The sequence below is a fragment of the Annulohypoxylon maeteangense genome, assembly GCF_022496945.1.
Source record: "Annulohypoxylon maeteangense strain CBS 123835 unplaced genomic scaffold GGS22scaffold_4, whole genome shotgun sequence".
Lineage (NCBI taxonomy): Eukaryota > Fungi > Ascomycota > Sordariomycetes > Xylariales > Hypoxylaceae > Annulohypoxylon > Annulohypoxylon maeteangense.
Genome location: NW_025953251.1, coordinates 753,647 through 769,120, shown reverse-complemented (window position 1 = coordinate 769,120; position 15,474 = coordinate 753,647). Strand labels below are relative to the sequence as shown.

Below are 15,474 nucleotides of genomic sequence, written 5' to 3'. Positions count from 1 at the left end.
AAGAAGCTGAAGAAAACCCGACAGCCCGTCAACCATTTCGAAAAGCTGCCACTGCTACCACTACTGGCACTTAACAATATGATGATGCAAGCACCAGATTTCCATATTTACAACCTTATGCAAGACACCCTAAAACCCGGAGATCTTAAAGCAACGACCAGATCTAGGAAAATTAATAACATGAACTCTAGTCTGACGGCATCCTCGATGTGATATTCATACCTTAGCCCCTCCAAACACTTTAGCGCGGCGATAGGAGCGGCACAGTCTAGCACAGTGTTTATCATGCTGCAGGTTTATCTTTGAGTGCCCGTTGATTGGATGTTACGAGTTCACTAATGCCTGTGCGTTAGGATCTACGTCCTCAAGTCGAGGCTCCTTGCTCCTTGTCCTACTAAGTACGTACAGCAGGTTGTCAAAGTTGCTAGGATCTTTCTTGACCGCTGAATTGGTTTGTGTACTGTGGTACGCACTGGACTCGAATGGCTAACGACCTGGACCTGACGGCTGCCATGGCTGACCACCTCTTTTGCTACCCTTTTATTTCTTATTTGACCTGCCACAATTTCTCACGTGTCAATAGGTACTCCCCATTAGATGTACGAGGACTAGCTTAAGCACAGACTGGCACTAATAACGCAAGCCTCGTGGTTTGACATCATACAGGAATCATATTTATCTGGATGTCTGGACCATCAATGACACCAGGGTATCACATCACTCGCAAACACACGCAAACGCTGGAAGAGGAGATTTGAGTTCAACCATCCCGCCGATCAAGTAATATGCAAGATCTAGAAGATCAAGGTCTCTTTGCGATTCCCGTTTCTCATGCGTCTTTTCTAATATGCGAAGTGAACTACGTATGCACCTACTACATAGCGCATACGACCTCGACTTTAATTGGAACAATCCTCAGTCCCGAGTTCCACACAGTGAGACACCAAATATAGCGTATCTACGTATGTACGTTGCCCCGCGGAGCTTGGAAAAAGGGTCCTCGAAGTGGACCGGACCTCGACTTTGTTATCGTCAAAGCCTCATTGGCTGGTCCGCGACAGCTGGGCAAAATATTTCCAACTCAAGAGATCTTCAGCCTGGCGGGGTTAATACCGGGATCCCGAACTGCCCGAGTCAGCTTCCGCAACCCAATTGAAAACACTGCGTACACAGAGACTCAGTAACCATCGCATGCGGTAGTACCATTGACGATGGTGGGCGGCCTCACATGCTATGAGATGAGTTTGCCAAGAATAGTTGTAGAAAGCATTTCGATATTATTAATGATAGGTATTTGTTCATGGTGTAACGTGTTAGTATAATCATATAGATGAAGATCCCGGGCATCTGGATCACTTCCCCGTTCCCCGCGGGGCAATCCCTATGCATATCACGATCATTAACATCGAGATATCTGAAGCATCATTTAACAAATCGTATTATTCATCTGGGCTAGTCAGATCGTCCTGGACGCCATCAACCCATCGGCCACTCTTGCCGCCCTCTTTGAGAACGACTCTCAGGCCTTGAATGCTCATCCTTTTATCTACTGCTTTACACATATCGTATACAGTGAGTGCTGCCGTAGAAGCAGCTGTTAAAGCTTCCATTTCTACCCCTGTCTTGCCGTCGCAAGCTACAGTTGCCTCAATATCAACTCGGCCACCTCCATTCTCTTCTTCGTCGTTATTATCGTTTTCACGTACGACAAGGTCTACAGTAACTTTGGTGATCGCGATAGGGTGACAAAGCGGGATGAGATCGGATGTTCGCTTTGCGGCCATAATCCCTGCCACACGGGCAACCCCTAAGACGTCTCCCTTCTTGATCTGATTCTCTTTGATGAGCTTGCAAGCGATCCTATTGGTGAAATGAATACTGCATGCTGCCTTGGCGATTCTCTTGGTCGGCGTCTTTTCTGATATAGATACCATGTGAGCAGAGCCAGACTCGGATACATGCGTCAACTTGGCAACGTTGCTCTTCTCATTATGCCGTAGGCTCGTCTGTGAGAAGCACCGCAGGTGTTGTCCGTGTACGATGATGTTTGGCGGGGTAGGTAACCAAGAGGCCACCCTCTTAGGAGCTGAAGGTATGACAAGAGGATTCCTCGCAGCATCGAAAGGCAAGATTTGCGAACGGCTATCCGGAATGAATCGCCGCGGACCTGCCATGTGCTCGTTCAGTTCGAGTTCCTCTAGTTGCCTCGAATCGGAATGGCAGGCGTTTATATGATCCCTTGTAGGTCTAATCGCTCCAAGGGATAGGAGTAGTCACCCACCTATGAGTATCATGGGTCTATTCTTCATATGTTCCAACTCGCCAATACCAGCATGCTTGGCCTTCTTCCTCTTCACGGCCATACCGATGACCTCTAGAAGTCTGTGCTCACTAGGGGATAAGTGAAGGGATGTCGGCTCGCTTGATATTTGCTGTCGTCGGTCCATCTCGATCTTTTTCATAGTCTCATAAGCTTCCTCGTCAACCGGTTCTCCCCCGTTAGATTCTCTTAGGATATCACGCAGCGAGACCTCCGAGTTTCCAAAGAGACAAACTTTGAGGTTGCCATCGCTTGTGATGCGAAGACGATTACAGGACCCACAAAAGTTGTGTGTCATGCTGGTGATAAAGCCAATCTTGCCAACAAATCCAGGGATCCTGTAGGTCTTGCTCGTATCATTCTTGTGATCCCGTACTTTTTCTATACCAGGAAATTTCTCCCGAATACGATCCAACATCTCTGAATAACTAAACATTTTACCCTCGTTCCACTTATTGCCATCGAACGGCATATATTCTATAAACCTTACTTCAATATCTTTCTCGCGGGTCATCTCGACGAAAGGAATGATCTCCCGATCATTTATTCCCCGCATGACGACCGCGTTGATCTTGAGCTTGATGCCGGCTCCGTGCTTGTTAAGCTCAAATACTCTCTCGATGCTTTTCATAACGGCATCGAAGCCCTTTCGCCTGGTCATGATCTGAAACTGCCATGGGTCCAGTGTATCAAGGCTCAAGTTGACGCCGGTTAGTCCAGCTTCAACCATACCTTCGAGCTTTCGATGGAGCGCTATACCGTTGGTGGTAAGACAGAGTTCCCGCAGACCATGCGGGCGAAGAGCACCAATCTGTTGCATTAATGGCAGTATATCCTTTCTAATGGTAGGTTCCCCTCCTGTCAGACGGATCTTGTTAACCCCCTGAGAAACGAACAGAGATGACAGCATAACAACCTCAGGGGTTGTTAGCAACTCTCTTTGAGGAGAGAGAGGGACACCTTCCTCTGGCATACAGTAAACGCATCGAAGATTACACCTTTCGGTAAGCGAAATGCGTAAGTAGTCGTGTTGCCGTTGGAAGGTGTCCGTAAGGAAGTCCGAAAACGGCTTGGCATCTTTCAACAATTGCCGCCGGGAAGGCTGAGCGGGTGGCGCCTGGATCGGACTTTCGGACTCCGAAATATTTGGTATTGCCACCGCCGCCGCCGCTGTGCCTATTCGCCGCAGAGACTCAGAGCGATATTTCCCGGTCGGGGTACGCAGACCCCAAGATACGGCCCGCACTAAATTCATCGAGAAAGTTATATGCGTCATCTCGATAGGCGGTTAAGATGTTTCGCCGAACAAAAGTTTTTATGGGATACGATGCATCATGTCTTATATTGGCGGGTTGCTTGAAGTTTGAACAAGTTAGTTGTCAATTTGGAGAACAAAAGAGAAACAATGTCTTAATTGCCACGATACGCGGAGATGTCACGGGTACCAATGTGTTGTACCTGCCTTATGAAGCTGAGATGAGTCAGCACAGCTACTATCGCTGGTGGAGACCTTAAAAAGAGATAAGCGTAAATGGTGGATCGCGGTGGGGCGCATTCCGAAGTCGTTGCGGTGTTCCACTGGGTCGGAACCCTGAAAGATTGGAAGATTGAAAGATTGACTTTGTACATCTGAAAGTCAACAAAAACAATACCTATTAGGTAGCTCAAGGTGAGGCTCCATTTTTTGTATCAATGAGCTGATAATTCGAAATAGTTGACTGGTCAGTCAGCTAATATCACATAGACCTGTATCGTTTTATGATTGATCATCGGTTGCGACGGTTAATTCTGCCGTATTGAGGCGGTTATGACCTAAAAGTCTTACGATAGCATTCTCACCGGTCTCACCTCACGGCTTCAAAATACCTAATTATTCATGATACTCAGTACCGGATTATTCCGGCAAATTTAATATATCATGCGCTTCTCGAAGGCCCTTCAGTGTAGGAATTCACCCCAAGACTATATAACTCTGCTCTTTAAATTCTTGCCATCTGTCTACCCATTTGAGTTGCTCGGAACCAGAAATAGATACTAATGCTCACAATTAGCATCGCCTCACTCTTGCCCAAGCCCAGATGGTGAACTAATTGCAACCCTCCTACCATCAAGTATCGTCATACGGACTATTATATCTCTGGACGTACTCCGAACTATAAAACTTCCACAGGATCTCACGACCGGTGTGACGACCAGCTTTCTCTGGTCACCTTCCTCTACGAGGATCTTAGTCGCTATCACGGATCAGATACATGTCTTCTCGGCCAGAAGCGGCGATTTCCATGGTGTTATTAGGATTCCGCCGTCGATCGGTAGGTCAACCTTCATCGATTTTGGAGCTACCGACCATGAGGTGTGCATTTGGTCGCCATTCGGTATCAAATTAACACTCATCAATCTTACGAGCTCAAAGGCTGTAGAAATCACAAACCCCAAATTCTACAGCGCTGCCACTGCAACTAAAGGGATTTCCTTCCGCCCAAAGACAAAACACCTTGCCCTGCTCACGAGAACTTCTGGGAAGGATATGATCAGCATCCATTCCCCGGGGACGAGAGAGCTTCAACGGTCCTGGTACCCGGACACTATTGATGCTCAAGGACTGGTCTGGACCGCGGATGGGAGATGGTTGGTAGTGTGTGAATCATCAGCTCAATCCCCCAGGGTCCTTTTCTATACTTCTGACGGTCATATTTTCAAGGATTGGAACGGTCCCCTCTTACATGCACCTCAGGACATGGGTCTGCTTAGTACTGGCGTGAAAGCGTTCACGCTCAGCCCTGACTGTAGACTCGCAGCAGTTGCAAACAGTTCTCCCTGCATATGCATCCTAAATACGCCATCCATGGTAGAAGCAATGCGGCTCCATCACCCACAAGTTATCCAGCCCAAGGATACATTGCAAGTAAGTTACCCATGTAGTGGGGACTGTAGGAACACAGGTTGCTGACCGTGAAGATCTGGCAAGAACAAAACACTCTTCCAAATACTGGATCAATTTCCTCGCCAGGGTTCATCAAAGCCACGCAGGCGGTGACGCCACAGTGGACTACGCCGAATAACCTTCAGGAACCTACATCTGGTTGTAATCTTGTCAAATTCGACTGTTCTTCGTCTCTTTTAGCCACGAGGCTAGAAGACGCCCCAGGTACGATCTGGATCTGGGATCTCCCTAGTTCCGATCTTCGGGCTGTGCTCATGTACCACGCCAATGTAACAAAGCTAGAATGGCACCCAGTCCATCCAGAACTTCTCCTTATGAGGTGTGATGGGGACAGGTATGGAAGTCTCGTGTTTGCCTGGGACCCTCTGAGCCAGGGCCCACGGTCTATCGACATGGCACGCCAATTTCCAGAAGCCTTAAGTAGTAAGACTTACGCCGCATGGATACGGACGAGGGCAGAGTCTGCAGCACTATTCTTCACTGACCACGCAACCTGCATGGTTATTTCACTTGCAGATTCTGATGGAGAAGCACTCCCCTGGCACGAGGACGATTCTGCGCCTGGTAGCCCCATCAGTCATGGGAGCGATATAAATATGCAGTCATCACCAAAACTCGCATATGAATTAGAGGATGCAGAGGACAGTATCGATATTGACCCAGATGACGACTATGCGAGTGAGCTGGATGACACATTTCAGTTCATCAGCCGCTAAGCCGGGGACCTGCGCAAGGGTTCTGTCACATATCAAGTTGATGGGGTATGAAATTTAGGCACCCAGTACCGTGGAATAATAGCCATTAGCTTAATCCCGGAAGACAAAGTCAACTGTCCCGAATGCAAGAATGGCCTTTTAGTGACTTCAGAGTCGCAGGGTATGTTCGGATCTCATACTGTTGTTAGTGAACCGATGAGCTCGATCTACAACGTACGTTTTGGTTACTTGGTTGGGCGAGAAAGATAGGAAGACGCTAATAAGAAAGAAGTACTCGGTGTGGAAGACATCATCAACTTCGCTCAAAGATCGTGGGTTGATCTCATCGACTGGACACCGTTAGGAATAAACCAATCACATAAGCTAGTTGGCTAGAAAGCTAGGAGGGCAGCCGTAGTTGCAGTCGCAGTCGAAGAGTCAACGGGCACTCGGTATGCCGGGCAATGATACCCTTGCTGTGTTACGACATGCACGAAAACATTCTTGGAAAGATTCTAGCCTCCTACGACGTGTTTGCCAACAACAGATTATCTATCCTGGACAAATACCTAGGTAACCATTCAATACAGATACCTACCCAAGCATGTACTAAATTCACGACGTTACTTGACGCTAGTACGACGCAGCATGTTGTACCTTGGGGGTTTTTATGGGCTGCCATTCTCGAAAGAACTCGATGACCACGGGTGCGGCAAATTGAAGCCGTTAAAAACGCCACTTAAGTAGGGAACCACCTAACCCCCTTGTCTGCATATCGCATGGTCTTCCCCAACTCAATAGCATCGTCAAAAATACCGATATTATGATACAGCCAAAGCTCGAAGTACGACCTGAAGACATCTTAGATCTATCGATCTCCACCAGCTTCCCGCCCCCACAGAATATTCAGTGAGCCTCAGACACGCAGGCTATCTTTACCGTCTACTAGCATGTACCTATCTACCTAATTACCTCCTAACCTATCTAGGTAGTAGGTAAAGTAGGTAGGTAGGTATCCAAATCTTACCTAGCTTATGGAATCAAACTAGGTCTTTAAAATCGAATAACGTACCCCGTAATAATAAGCTAGATTATCTTTAAGGACCTTTCTCAATACATCCATCAACCCTCTTACCTCAGCTACTCCCCTACCTACTCTACAACGAACTCTGTCACCGGGTACCGAACAGTTTCTTGTTGGAGCAAGGGTCATCGATCCTCTTCCTAGGTTGCAAGCCTCGACTGACTTTTATGGCTTGATCCCCGCCGAAGATCAAATAGGAGAATATACCTTATTCAGCAATGCTGTCAGATTTCGTAACAAGGTCATGGTCAATGACTGTGACTGATGGCTCGCGTTATCATGCAGGTAAAAGACTGGTACCAACTACTACACGGCAGTTTCCTATTGGGCTACGCGTGGTAGAAAGTAGCACATTCACACAATCTACGACCGTGTCTCGATATACATATCTCCGGAGCCATGGGTGCCCTCATCGCTGACATCTCTTGACCCAATCGGTGTACGGGTTGCATGGTTGCTGGCTGCTGGCTAAAATATACGCATTGGTCGTACCTGGCACGGCACGATCCTGCATACATCTACCTGGGTAACTTACGATATATACCACCGAGTCTCAGACTACCATCTTGTGTAACTTCTATTAGGCTTCGTCTTCATTGTCATCGCGTACATTCGGACCATAGATATACTCGTGCAACATATAAAGAGCCCCATCGGATCTTTCCTACTGTTGTGTTCGTTTCACACGATTCTCTCGCCAAGGGTGCTCCCTGCCAAACATTTTTGAGTAAACTCTTTGAGAGCTGCAGCTGTCCGTTCACGATGTCTTCGGATGCCTTCACCCATCAAGTCCCCATAAACGGGACTATGCAAACCAAAGTCTTGCCAGGAAATCAAACGAACCTGTACTACATTTTGGTGTCAAATGTGAGCTCAGCGTAAATTAGCTTTGAATCGTGCAACCTCCCTCTTTAAATGGCTTCTTCCTACTAACAATATACCTACGAAAGTTGCCATGGCAAACAACTTGGAGACAGTTGAAAAACCATGTGCGGGCAGTATGCATGGTTGACCGAGTCGAGGTGTTCAACGAGAGCACGTCTGGTTGGGTTTCTGTTTGGGGTAGGGACAATTATGATGCAGCTCTCCGTAAGATAATCTCCGAGAATTAATTAGATATTTTAATCTTAACTGGAACTTAATTATAGGGCTTCTCAACGGAGGTATCTTCAACGGACGAGCACTCCTGGCCGATGGCAAGAATATCTCCGAAACTATCATGATCAGGGAATCCGTGGTTCCTTCAAAAGCGGCCACGGGTTCCTCGAAAACGGCCTCTAAGGCGGTTCCCAAGACCGTTTCCAAGGTGGCTTCCAAAACGGCTTCCAAAGCGAGCTCGAAATCGAGCGGCTCTACATCCAAGACCACTCATGCATCGAGATTCAAAACACCTCCCTCGACGCAGTATGCGGCTAGCACACCCCCGTTGATGTCACCGCATGCTACTGGGTACGGGGAGGTAGGTTTCTTCAAACTCGAATAAGAGAGAATCTCGTATTATTTTTGGTTGCTAACCCCTTCTAGTGGACTTCTCCCGCAACCTCTTCTCTATATACAGCTACTTCGTCAATGGAATGCGCGCCTTATACTGCGTCAAGCGCCATGCCTCCTGATTACAGCGAGACGCCTAATTGCTACACCTACGATACTTCAAGTAGCAGCTACCTAGACCAATCAACCATGGTTTCGCCTTCCACGATGGTACAATACCCTTATGATACAGGCTTCTCCCAGCAATATCAAGTGAGCGGGTATCAAAACAACGATTACGCCATGTATAACAGCATGCCTAGTCCGGAACCCATAACGCCGATGCCAAATGATCCTTCCAATAGCATGGTTCCAACGAAACAACGTAAAATCATTGTGAAACAAATTCAACCTTCGATCAATGTCAACCAGGTACAAGATCTCATCCGAAAGAAAGCCGGATCCGATGCTGATAAAATTCAGCATGTTGACTTGCCGCTAACTGAAGGCCAAGCATCAAACAGAGGCTACGCTCTTGTCACGTTCCAGAGCGAAGAGGTGGCCAGCAAGCTGATTCGGCGACTAAATGGGTACAAGTACGAAGGTCGGGAACTGAGAGTTGATTACACCAAAGAAGGCGTATCCGAAAACGAAAATGTCAAACACCGATCTTCGGGTCATAAAGAGCGGCGAGACGACAGGGAGAAAAAGTCGAAGAAGGAGAGCACTCGAGAGCCAAGTTCACACGACAAGAAAAACAAGTCACACAAATCAGGCGTTGTCATTGCTTACGGCACATCGTCGTCTTCTTCTCCAAAGAAGCCGGACTCGAAGGAGAAGTCAAGCAAACGTCACTAGGCTAGCATGATCGTACGCAGTGGGTGATGCTGGTTCACAATTTTGGAGACACATTACTGCTTGGCTATGGTTTCCTATTTTCCAGGTAAAAAGACCTTCGCGAGCGTTTCTTGTTTACTTTTCTTCATTATTTCGATATACACGGCGGGGGCGGTCTGCTTCTGGTTGGAATACTCATTGGGTCGGCTCAACTGTCCTTACCGCGATGTATCTACGTAATTGCAGACATCCATATGAATCAGGTCATTCCTTGATAGTATCGGATATGAATCCTGCGATGTGCTGTACAATAAACTTGCTTCTACCTTTGTCTGATCTTGGGCGGTGTAGTCGTTAGCCGGAGAGGGAAGAAAGGGGCGTCGTCCCCTTTCCGGCCAGGCATAGAGGCTCTTGGCACTCCTTGTATATGCCTCCTGCAGAGCCTCATATTGATTGAATCCAACTAATTTTACTTCACCATCCGTTGCGGAAAGGGGACTTACATACATGCAGAAAGCAAAGTGCTTCACGCTCTCGCCGGCGCCTTCGATGGTTGTAGACATCGGGATATGTGCTCATGCTATACCACATGAGCTATCATTTCGTGTATATCCTCGTTATATAATATCTCGGCGTAGCCCGTCGTTTGATTTTCTTGCTCATACCAGGTATCTGAAGCATGGCGTATGCATGCAGAATATGCCACCAGCTGCAACGTATATGCAACGCGCCTCAAGGAGGCCTTCATCTTAACCCGTTCGCTCCTTTTACAATGGAACCATACATGCCTAGTACCTATCCATGTCTGTGCAATAATTTACCCCGGTCTGATGTTCGCCATGTACCGGCCAAGTGTTACACGGCATCGTCAGTGCATGCTGCCCCTACCCGGTAAGAGAAGCTTTTGTTCGCTAACTACCTCCCATCTCCTCCCACGTAGACATTTCCCCGGCCTGCCCCTTACTGACCCCCCTTTTATTGACCCCCACGTTAACCCAATGTCTTATATAACCGGTCAAATAAGGGCCGCGACAGATGCCATCCTTATGGTCCTACATGAACTGCAGGCTCCACCGCTGAGGTATGTAGACTACTGCGCCAGCGCTGTCTTCCGCTTGACCCGAGCTGCGGTCCCTTATTAACGAGATGCTTCGCGTTTGCCGGGTCTTGCGTACGTGCATGTGATCATCCCCTTCCACAAGGCATGCCGATCCCCGGCCGTCCCCTGTGAGATATGGCTAGAACGCGTGGGGTGGGGTCTGCAGAAAGGCAGTGTAGAGGTCATCGTGCGTGCCAAATATTGACGCCATTTATACATTTTCCCCATCCCTAGGGTACGTAGCCCTCCTGGCTTCAACCAAAATGGGTCCGTTGTCGCACGATGTCAGTAGATTCCTCTTAACACGTTGCCCTCTCGCTGAGAAAAAAAGGGCGCTATATGCGATACCTAAGCTACGATGTGTTGACCGGTGTAAAAAGCAGTTTTCGGTTTCCTCGTAATCAGGTAGACTTGTGGCTTTTGACGAATCTGACTGGACTAGGGTGATCGCCTCGACTAGCGGCTATTGGGCTATCTGTCGCTATAGGAACACGCAAATCCTCATAAGCCATCGGGTCACGGCGGAAGGGAGATTAGGTATTGAGACAACGCCGTGGCGTCTTGGTCAAGCCCATAGTAATACCAAGCACGCCTACATTTGTCGTTTCTAGTAAAGGACGTGACGGCGGACTTGGATCCGGAGATGGGAGACCGGATAACATCTTCTTCTTATTGCTTATTTCTCTTCAGCGCTCCCGATTCACCGATCCGACAATTGGTGTGAAGGGCAACGGAATTCAACTGGTCGACAAGAGCGCGCTAGATGCTCTCTCCCGTTTCCAGGGGTATGGCAGATGGCTAAATCGTTTCTGCAAAGGACTGATCATAATTTCGACCTGACACAGATAGAACCGCAGGTTGCGTGGAGAAGAGATAGGTACGTAGGGTATGATCTTCCAGCCTCGCCGCGAAACCAGCCGATCATCAGCTAAAGAGCTGACAGGCCGCGTGAAAATTCCCATTCAGGTAATAATAGATATATGTGTGGACCCCAAGCCGGTCTAGGTACTAAACATCGTCGACGTGCGTATGTGGCTGTCGAGTACGTACTCTCATATTCTAGATTAAATCATCGGATTTTCCTTATTCTCCTCGGATTTAGGCATAAGGGGCTGCTGACTTGGACGAGAAACTTGCATATAAAGAAAGAATAAAGTGACACAAAATGACGAGTCATAACTTATTTTCATGATTCAGGCAAAAGTCTCAAGTGTCTCTATCGCGTATCATGACACTTAGTCATCTGGACCTGACGTTGCCGCGTCCGCGTTCCGCCTTCAAAGTGATTACTGACCAACCGGATATCTGCCTAACAAACCGGACAACGACAACGCATAGGTAAACGCCTCCGTACGGTGTTAGAAATTATCGGGCTTGTCTGCCCACAAATTTCCGAGACGGCCACCTAATATACTCACCGTTGAAGGCATTTATGTGTGTAGGTACACAACATGGAATTTCTTTTTCTTGTGTATTTCAATCCGGACAACGCCAACCCTTACAAAGCCACATGTTTCATAAAAGTCGGCCGAGAAATCTATGGTAGGTGCGAAAGCCCTCTTCTTTAATATTGTGGGATAAACAACATCTGTTTCTATTTACCTGTAGGTATTTATTTAAGCCGAGAAAATAATGCCGGTGATATAGTTACGATCTATTCACATACCTTTAATTTCTCGTCTGCAAAGCCATCACATTGTGAGGTTTATGATACCATCGGTTCATTCTGCCTACCTACAGATCGTTCAAACGGCATAGTCCATCGGGCGGGCTTGGCTACCATTGCCGTCCTAAGTTAGTATTGCCACTCTTCAAGTGATGGGGTAAATCATTTCAAGAATAGAGAGGTCATACTCATGATATCACAACCTAGCTCTCTAAGACTCAAGAAGACATACATCAATAATCAACACAGCCTGGCTATCCAAGGTCGAATTAGAGTTCTTACGTGTATATGTCAGTGGCCAATATCACCTCATTGGATAAAAGCCATACCAAGCAGAGTCCCCTGTCATCGCCATCAGCGGATAAATCTAGACTCTGAACATGGATAAATCTGCGTCCCAACATTGTCTGTTCAACGGAACCGGTAGTCAGATATTTAATATCGATCAGTGGAGACATGCCGGTATCGCCCAACAAATAACATGTGAACGTCGCTCTTTCATGATGTCGTGATGAGGCCACCCTGGCCTGCCGTCGCGGTTGCAGCCTGATAGCGCGGCAGCAAGGGACGATGCCTGAACTTGCCCCTTCTCAACGGCAAGAGATGAATATCAAGAGAATCGCAGAGCTAGAAGAGACACGCAACCAATAGAACATCTACACCTTCCTAGATGAACATCTGACGAAAAAGACGATGAAACGCTTAATATCCCAGAAAATCCTCCTTCTCCTCACCCTCCCCAGCCCAATCCAAGCCCTGCTTCTCCTCTCCCGCAGCAACACCGACTTAGCAGACGCGTCCTCAACACAATCCGCACCCGGAAACGTAGAATGCGCCACAGCCTCCCTAGCAAGCACATTCAACCTCAGCTTCGTCAGCTACGGGAACTACACCGCGCTCCCCGGGCAAGGCGACGACGACGGGGGGTTAGTGCCGCAGCAACTGATCTCGATGTCGTTCGCGGTGGCGAACGCCGCGAACGGGATCTACACGATATGCGCGTTCCCGCTAGGCCATCTCTCCAAATCCGGGAATGACTCCGATGCGCCGGCGCGGTGGGTCGAGGACGCGTCGTGGCAAGCGTGCGCGGACCGCAAGGACAATGATGGCAAGCATCGGTTTACGATCGCGACGGGGGCGGCGTTTGCGCTGGGGGAGGGGGGGCTGAGGGTTAATCAGACTTGGTTCTGTCATGATGATGCGGGACGTTTGTGAGTTTCTGCTTTCGCTTATACCTATCCCAATCCCTATCCCTACCTACTTATACATAATATTCCATGACCCTTGGAAGAAAGGAAATCACATCTGCATATGTATGTGTACCTCCCGACCTAGGGAGAAATACATGGAAAGGAGATTCCCGTAGTAATGGTGATGGAGGAGATGTGATGCTGAGTGATGAACACCCCCCTTTCCATTGTAGACCCCTAACGTGGTCTAGGGTTGCGTATACGGGAGTCGCGAATGGGACTCTGGATATGGCTTGCGCCGATGGTGGTGAGATAGGCGGATATCATGTTGAGAATTGTACGTCGGTTGACGTGTCGCTTCCGATAACGTTGTTGTGAGATTCTACGACGTTGGTCTAGCTTGAGAGATATCTGAGAAATTCAGGGGTTTTATTTTGTCTTGGGGGTTACCTATTTGCACTAATTGAAGGACAGCGATTTGGATGGATATGGGAAATGGCTTTGGCTTCTTTATACTGAGGTCTGTAAGTTGAGTAGCTTAATAGTTTTTCTAGTATGTAGCTATAAGATTAATGAGCTGTATTTTGATTGTGAGATTCGAATTGCTCTACGACTTAGGGAATCTCATGAAGTATGTAGTGTATGTGCTTTAAGGATCTGACTAGTTGCCATTATATTATTCTTTTAAGGCATTTGTGAAGAGATGCTGTAGATTTTACAATATCTTCCTACATTTAGTTCCATTACATTCCAGACTTGAATGCCTGCTGAAAATAAATATAAAATAAGAGTAAATGTAAATTCAAGTAATAGATATTGCGATATTCTTATATGACATATAAATTCATGACTAATACAAATTTTTACGATAACGATAACTGCACAGTCATCATAGGTCACCGCCTTCCTTATTGGTGCAGCTTCTATATTTATGGTGTTCTGCTAACCTGGAAGGCAAGCTCCTGAATGTACCAATAATTACTCGGATTGATCTTTTGTTTTCAAGCACCGTCGTTCAGTTGAGCTGCAGGTGCCATAACTCCTCTATAATTGACATTACCTTTCCCACAAACATCGTCAATCTTTACGAAAGAAGCTCTCAGCCTTGTCTGCTTAGTCTCATCACAAACGTAGCGTGCGTGTCGCGTGTCTTTTAATCCTTATTAGATTAGGTTGTTGATTAAATTGCACCTTTCTCTTTCATCAATTTATTCGTATCACAATTCGTAGGCTCGCTTCTACTATGTCGACCGTCACGGTGACAGCGCTTCAGAGCGCCTCTCCTCCGATTATTCCGCTCTCCTTCAACTCGAACCAACCTACTACGATACGATTGTATCCTCTCTCAAACTACACATTCGGGGTGAAGGAGACGCAGCCGGAGGAGGACCCCTCAGTCATTGCCCGCTTGAAGCGACTCGAAGAACATTACAATGCCCATGGTATGCGCCGAACCTGCGAAGGTATCCTTGTGTGCCACGAGCACAACCACCCACACATCCTCATGTTGCAAATTGCAAACGCATTTTTCAAGCTCCCCGGCGATTACCTGCGACCAGAGGATGACGAAATCGATGGATTCAAGGCACGTCTAGATGAACGGTTGGCGCCAGTGGGCAAGCTGGGCGAGGGCGAGGAACCTGGCAACTGGCAAGTTGGAGATTGTGTTGCGCAGTGGTGGCGCCCTAACTTCGAGACGTTCATGTACCCGTTCATCCCAGCCCACGTAACGCGGCCGAAGGAATGCAAAAAACTTTATTTCATCCAATTACCCGAGAGCAGTAAGTCAAATTCTATGCATCCAGGTGGAAATTTCCCTCGCTAACTGCAGTCTACCATAGAAGTACTCAGTGTACCCAAGAACATGAAGTTACTCGCAGTTCCCCTGTTCGAACTTTACGACAACACCGCCCGATACGGCCCCCAACTCTCCGCCATCCCGCATCTCCTGAGCCGGTACAACTTCGAGTTTGTTAATGAAAGCGGTGAAGTTGTTGCTGCGACCCCTGGATCGGGACCTGAGGGCTTCAACTTGAAGACTCGAGTCCTCGCGGGAGGCGACGAGATTATGAATGACTTTAAGGAGGGAAACGGCATCTCGTAGTCGTGTATTAAGGGATTACCTAGAAACCCCCTATGCTCGAGAGGACGGGAATGGTTGGGTTTAGG

At 47.7% G+C, this 15,474-nt stretch overlaps 5 protein-coding genes across 5 annotated transcripts; 4 read left to right on the top strand and 1 right to left on the bottom strand.

Annotated features, from left to right (window-relative positions):
* Positions 1-1,412: 1,412 nt before the first annotated feature.
* Positions 1,413-3,989, bottom strand: GGS22DRAFT_107126 (molybdenum cofactor biosynthesis prote). The gene is made up of 2 exons (XM_047957839.1): positions 2,282-3,989; positions 1,413-2,167 (listed from the first exon to the last, which is right to left on the bottom strand). The coding sequence occupies exons 1-2, from the start codon at positions 3,594-3,596 to the stop codon at positions 1,440-1,442; spliced, it is 2,043 nt and encodes a 680-aa protein (XP_047821121.1). The 5' UTR covers positions 3,597-3,989; the 3' UTR covers positions 1,413-1,439.
* GGS22DRAFT_107131 (uncharacterized protein) lies at positions 3,881-6,202 on the top strand. Its single transcript, XM_047957840.1, has 4 exons — positions 3,881-3,989; positions 4,065-4,263; positions 4,372-5,225; positions 5,279-6,202. Exons 2-4 carry the CDS (start codon positions 4,239-4,241, stop codon positions 5,978-5,980), a joined length of 1,581 nt encoding a protein of 526 aa, XP_047821120.1. The 5' UTR covers positions 3,881-3,989; positions 4,065-4,238; the 3' UTR covers positions 5,981-6,202.
* A 1,603-nt stretch (positions 6,203-7,805) lies between these two features.
* GGS22DRAFT_178468 (uncharacterized protein) lies at positions 7,806-9,371 on the top strand (the record flags this gene model as incomplete). The annotated part of the gene is made up of 4 exons (XM_047963581.1): positions 7,806-7,910; positions 7,994-8,132; positions 8,192-8,502; positions 8,568-9,371. 4 exons carry the CDS (start codon positions 7,806-7,808, stop codon positions 9,369-9,371), a joined length of 1,359 nt encoding a protein of 452 aa, XP_047821119.1.
* A 3,006-nt stretch (positions 9,372-12,377) lies between these two features.
* GGS22DRAFT_156626 (uncharacterized protein) lies at positions 12,378-14,013 on the top strand. The gene has a single exon (XM_047960400.1). It carries the CDS (start codon positions 12,809-12,811, stop codon positions 13,328-13,330), a length of 522 nt encoding a protein of 173 aa, XP_047821118.1. The 5' UTR covers positions 12,378-12,808; the 3' UTR covers positions 13,331-14,013.
* A 535-nt stretch (positions 14,014-14,548) lies between these two features.
* GGS22DRAFT_186115 (cleavage and polyadenylation specific factor 5) lies at positions 14,549-15,409 on the top strand (the record flags this gene model as incomplete). The annotated part of the gene is made up of 2 exons (XM_047964409.1): positions 14,549-15,086; positions 15,147-15,409. 2 exons carry the CDS (start codon positions 14,549-14,551, stop codon positions 15,407-15,409), a joined length of 801 nt encoding a protein of 266 aa, XP_047821117.1.
* Between the last annotated feature and the right edge of the window lie 65 nt (positions 15,410-15,474).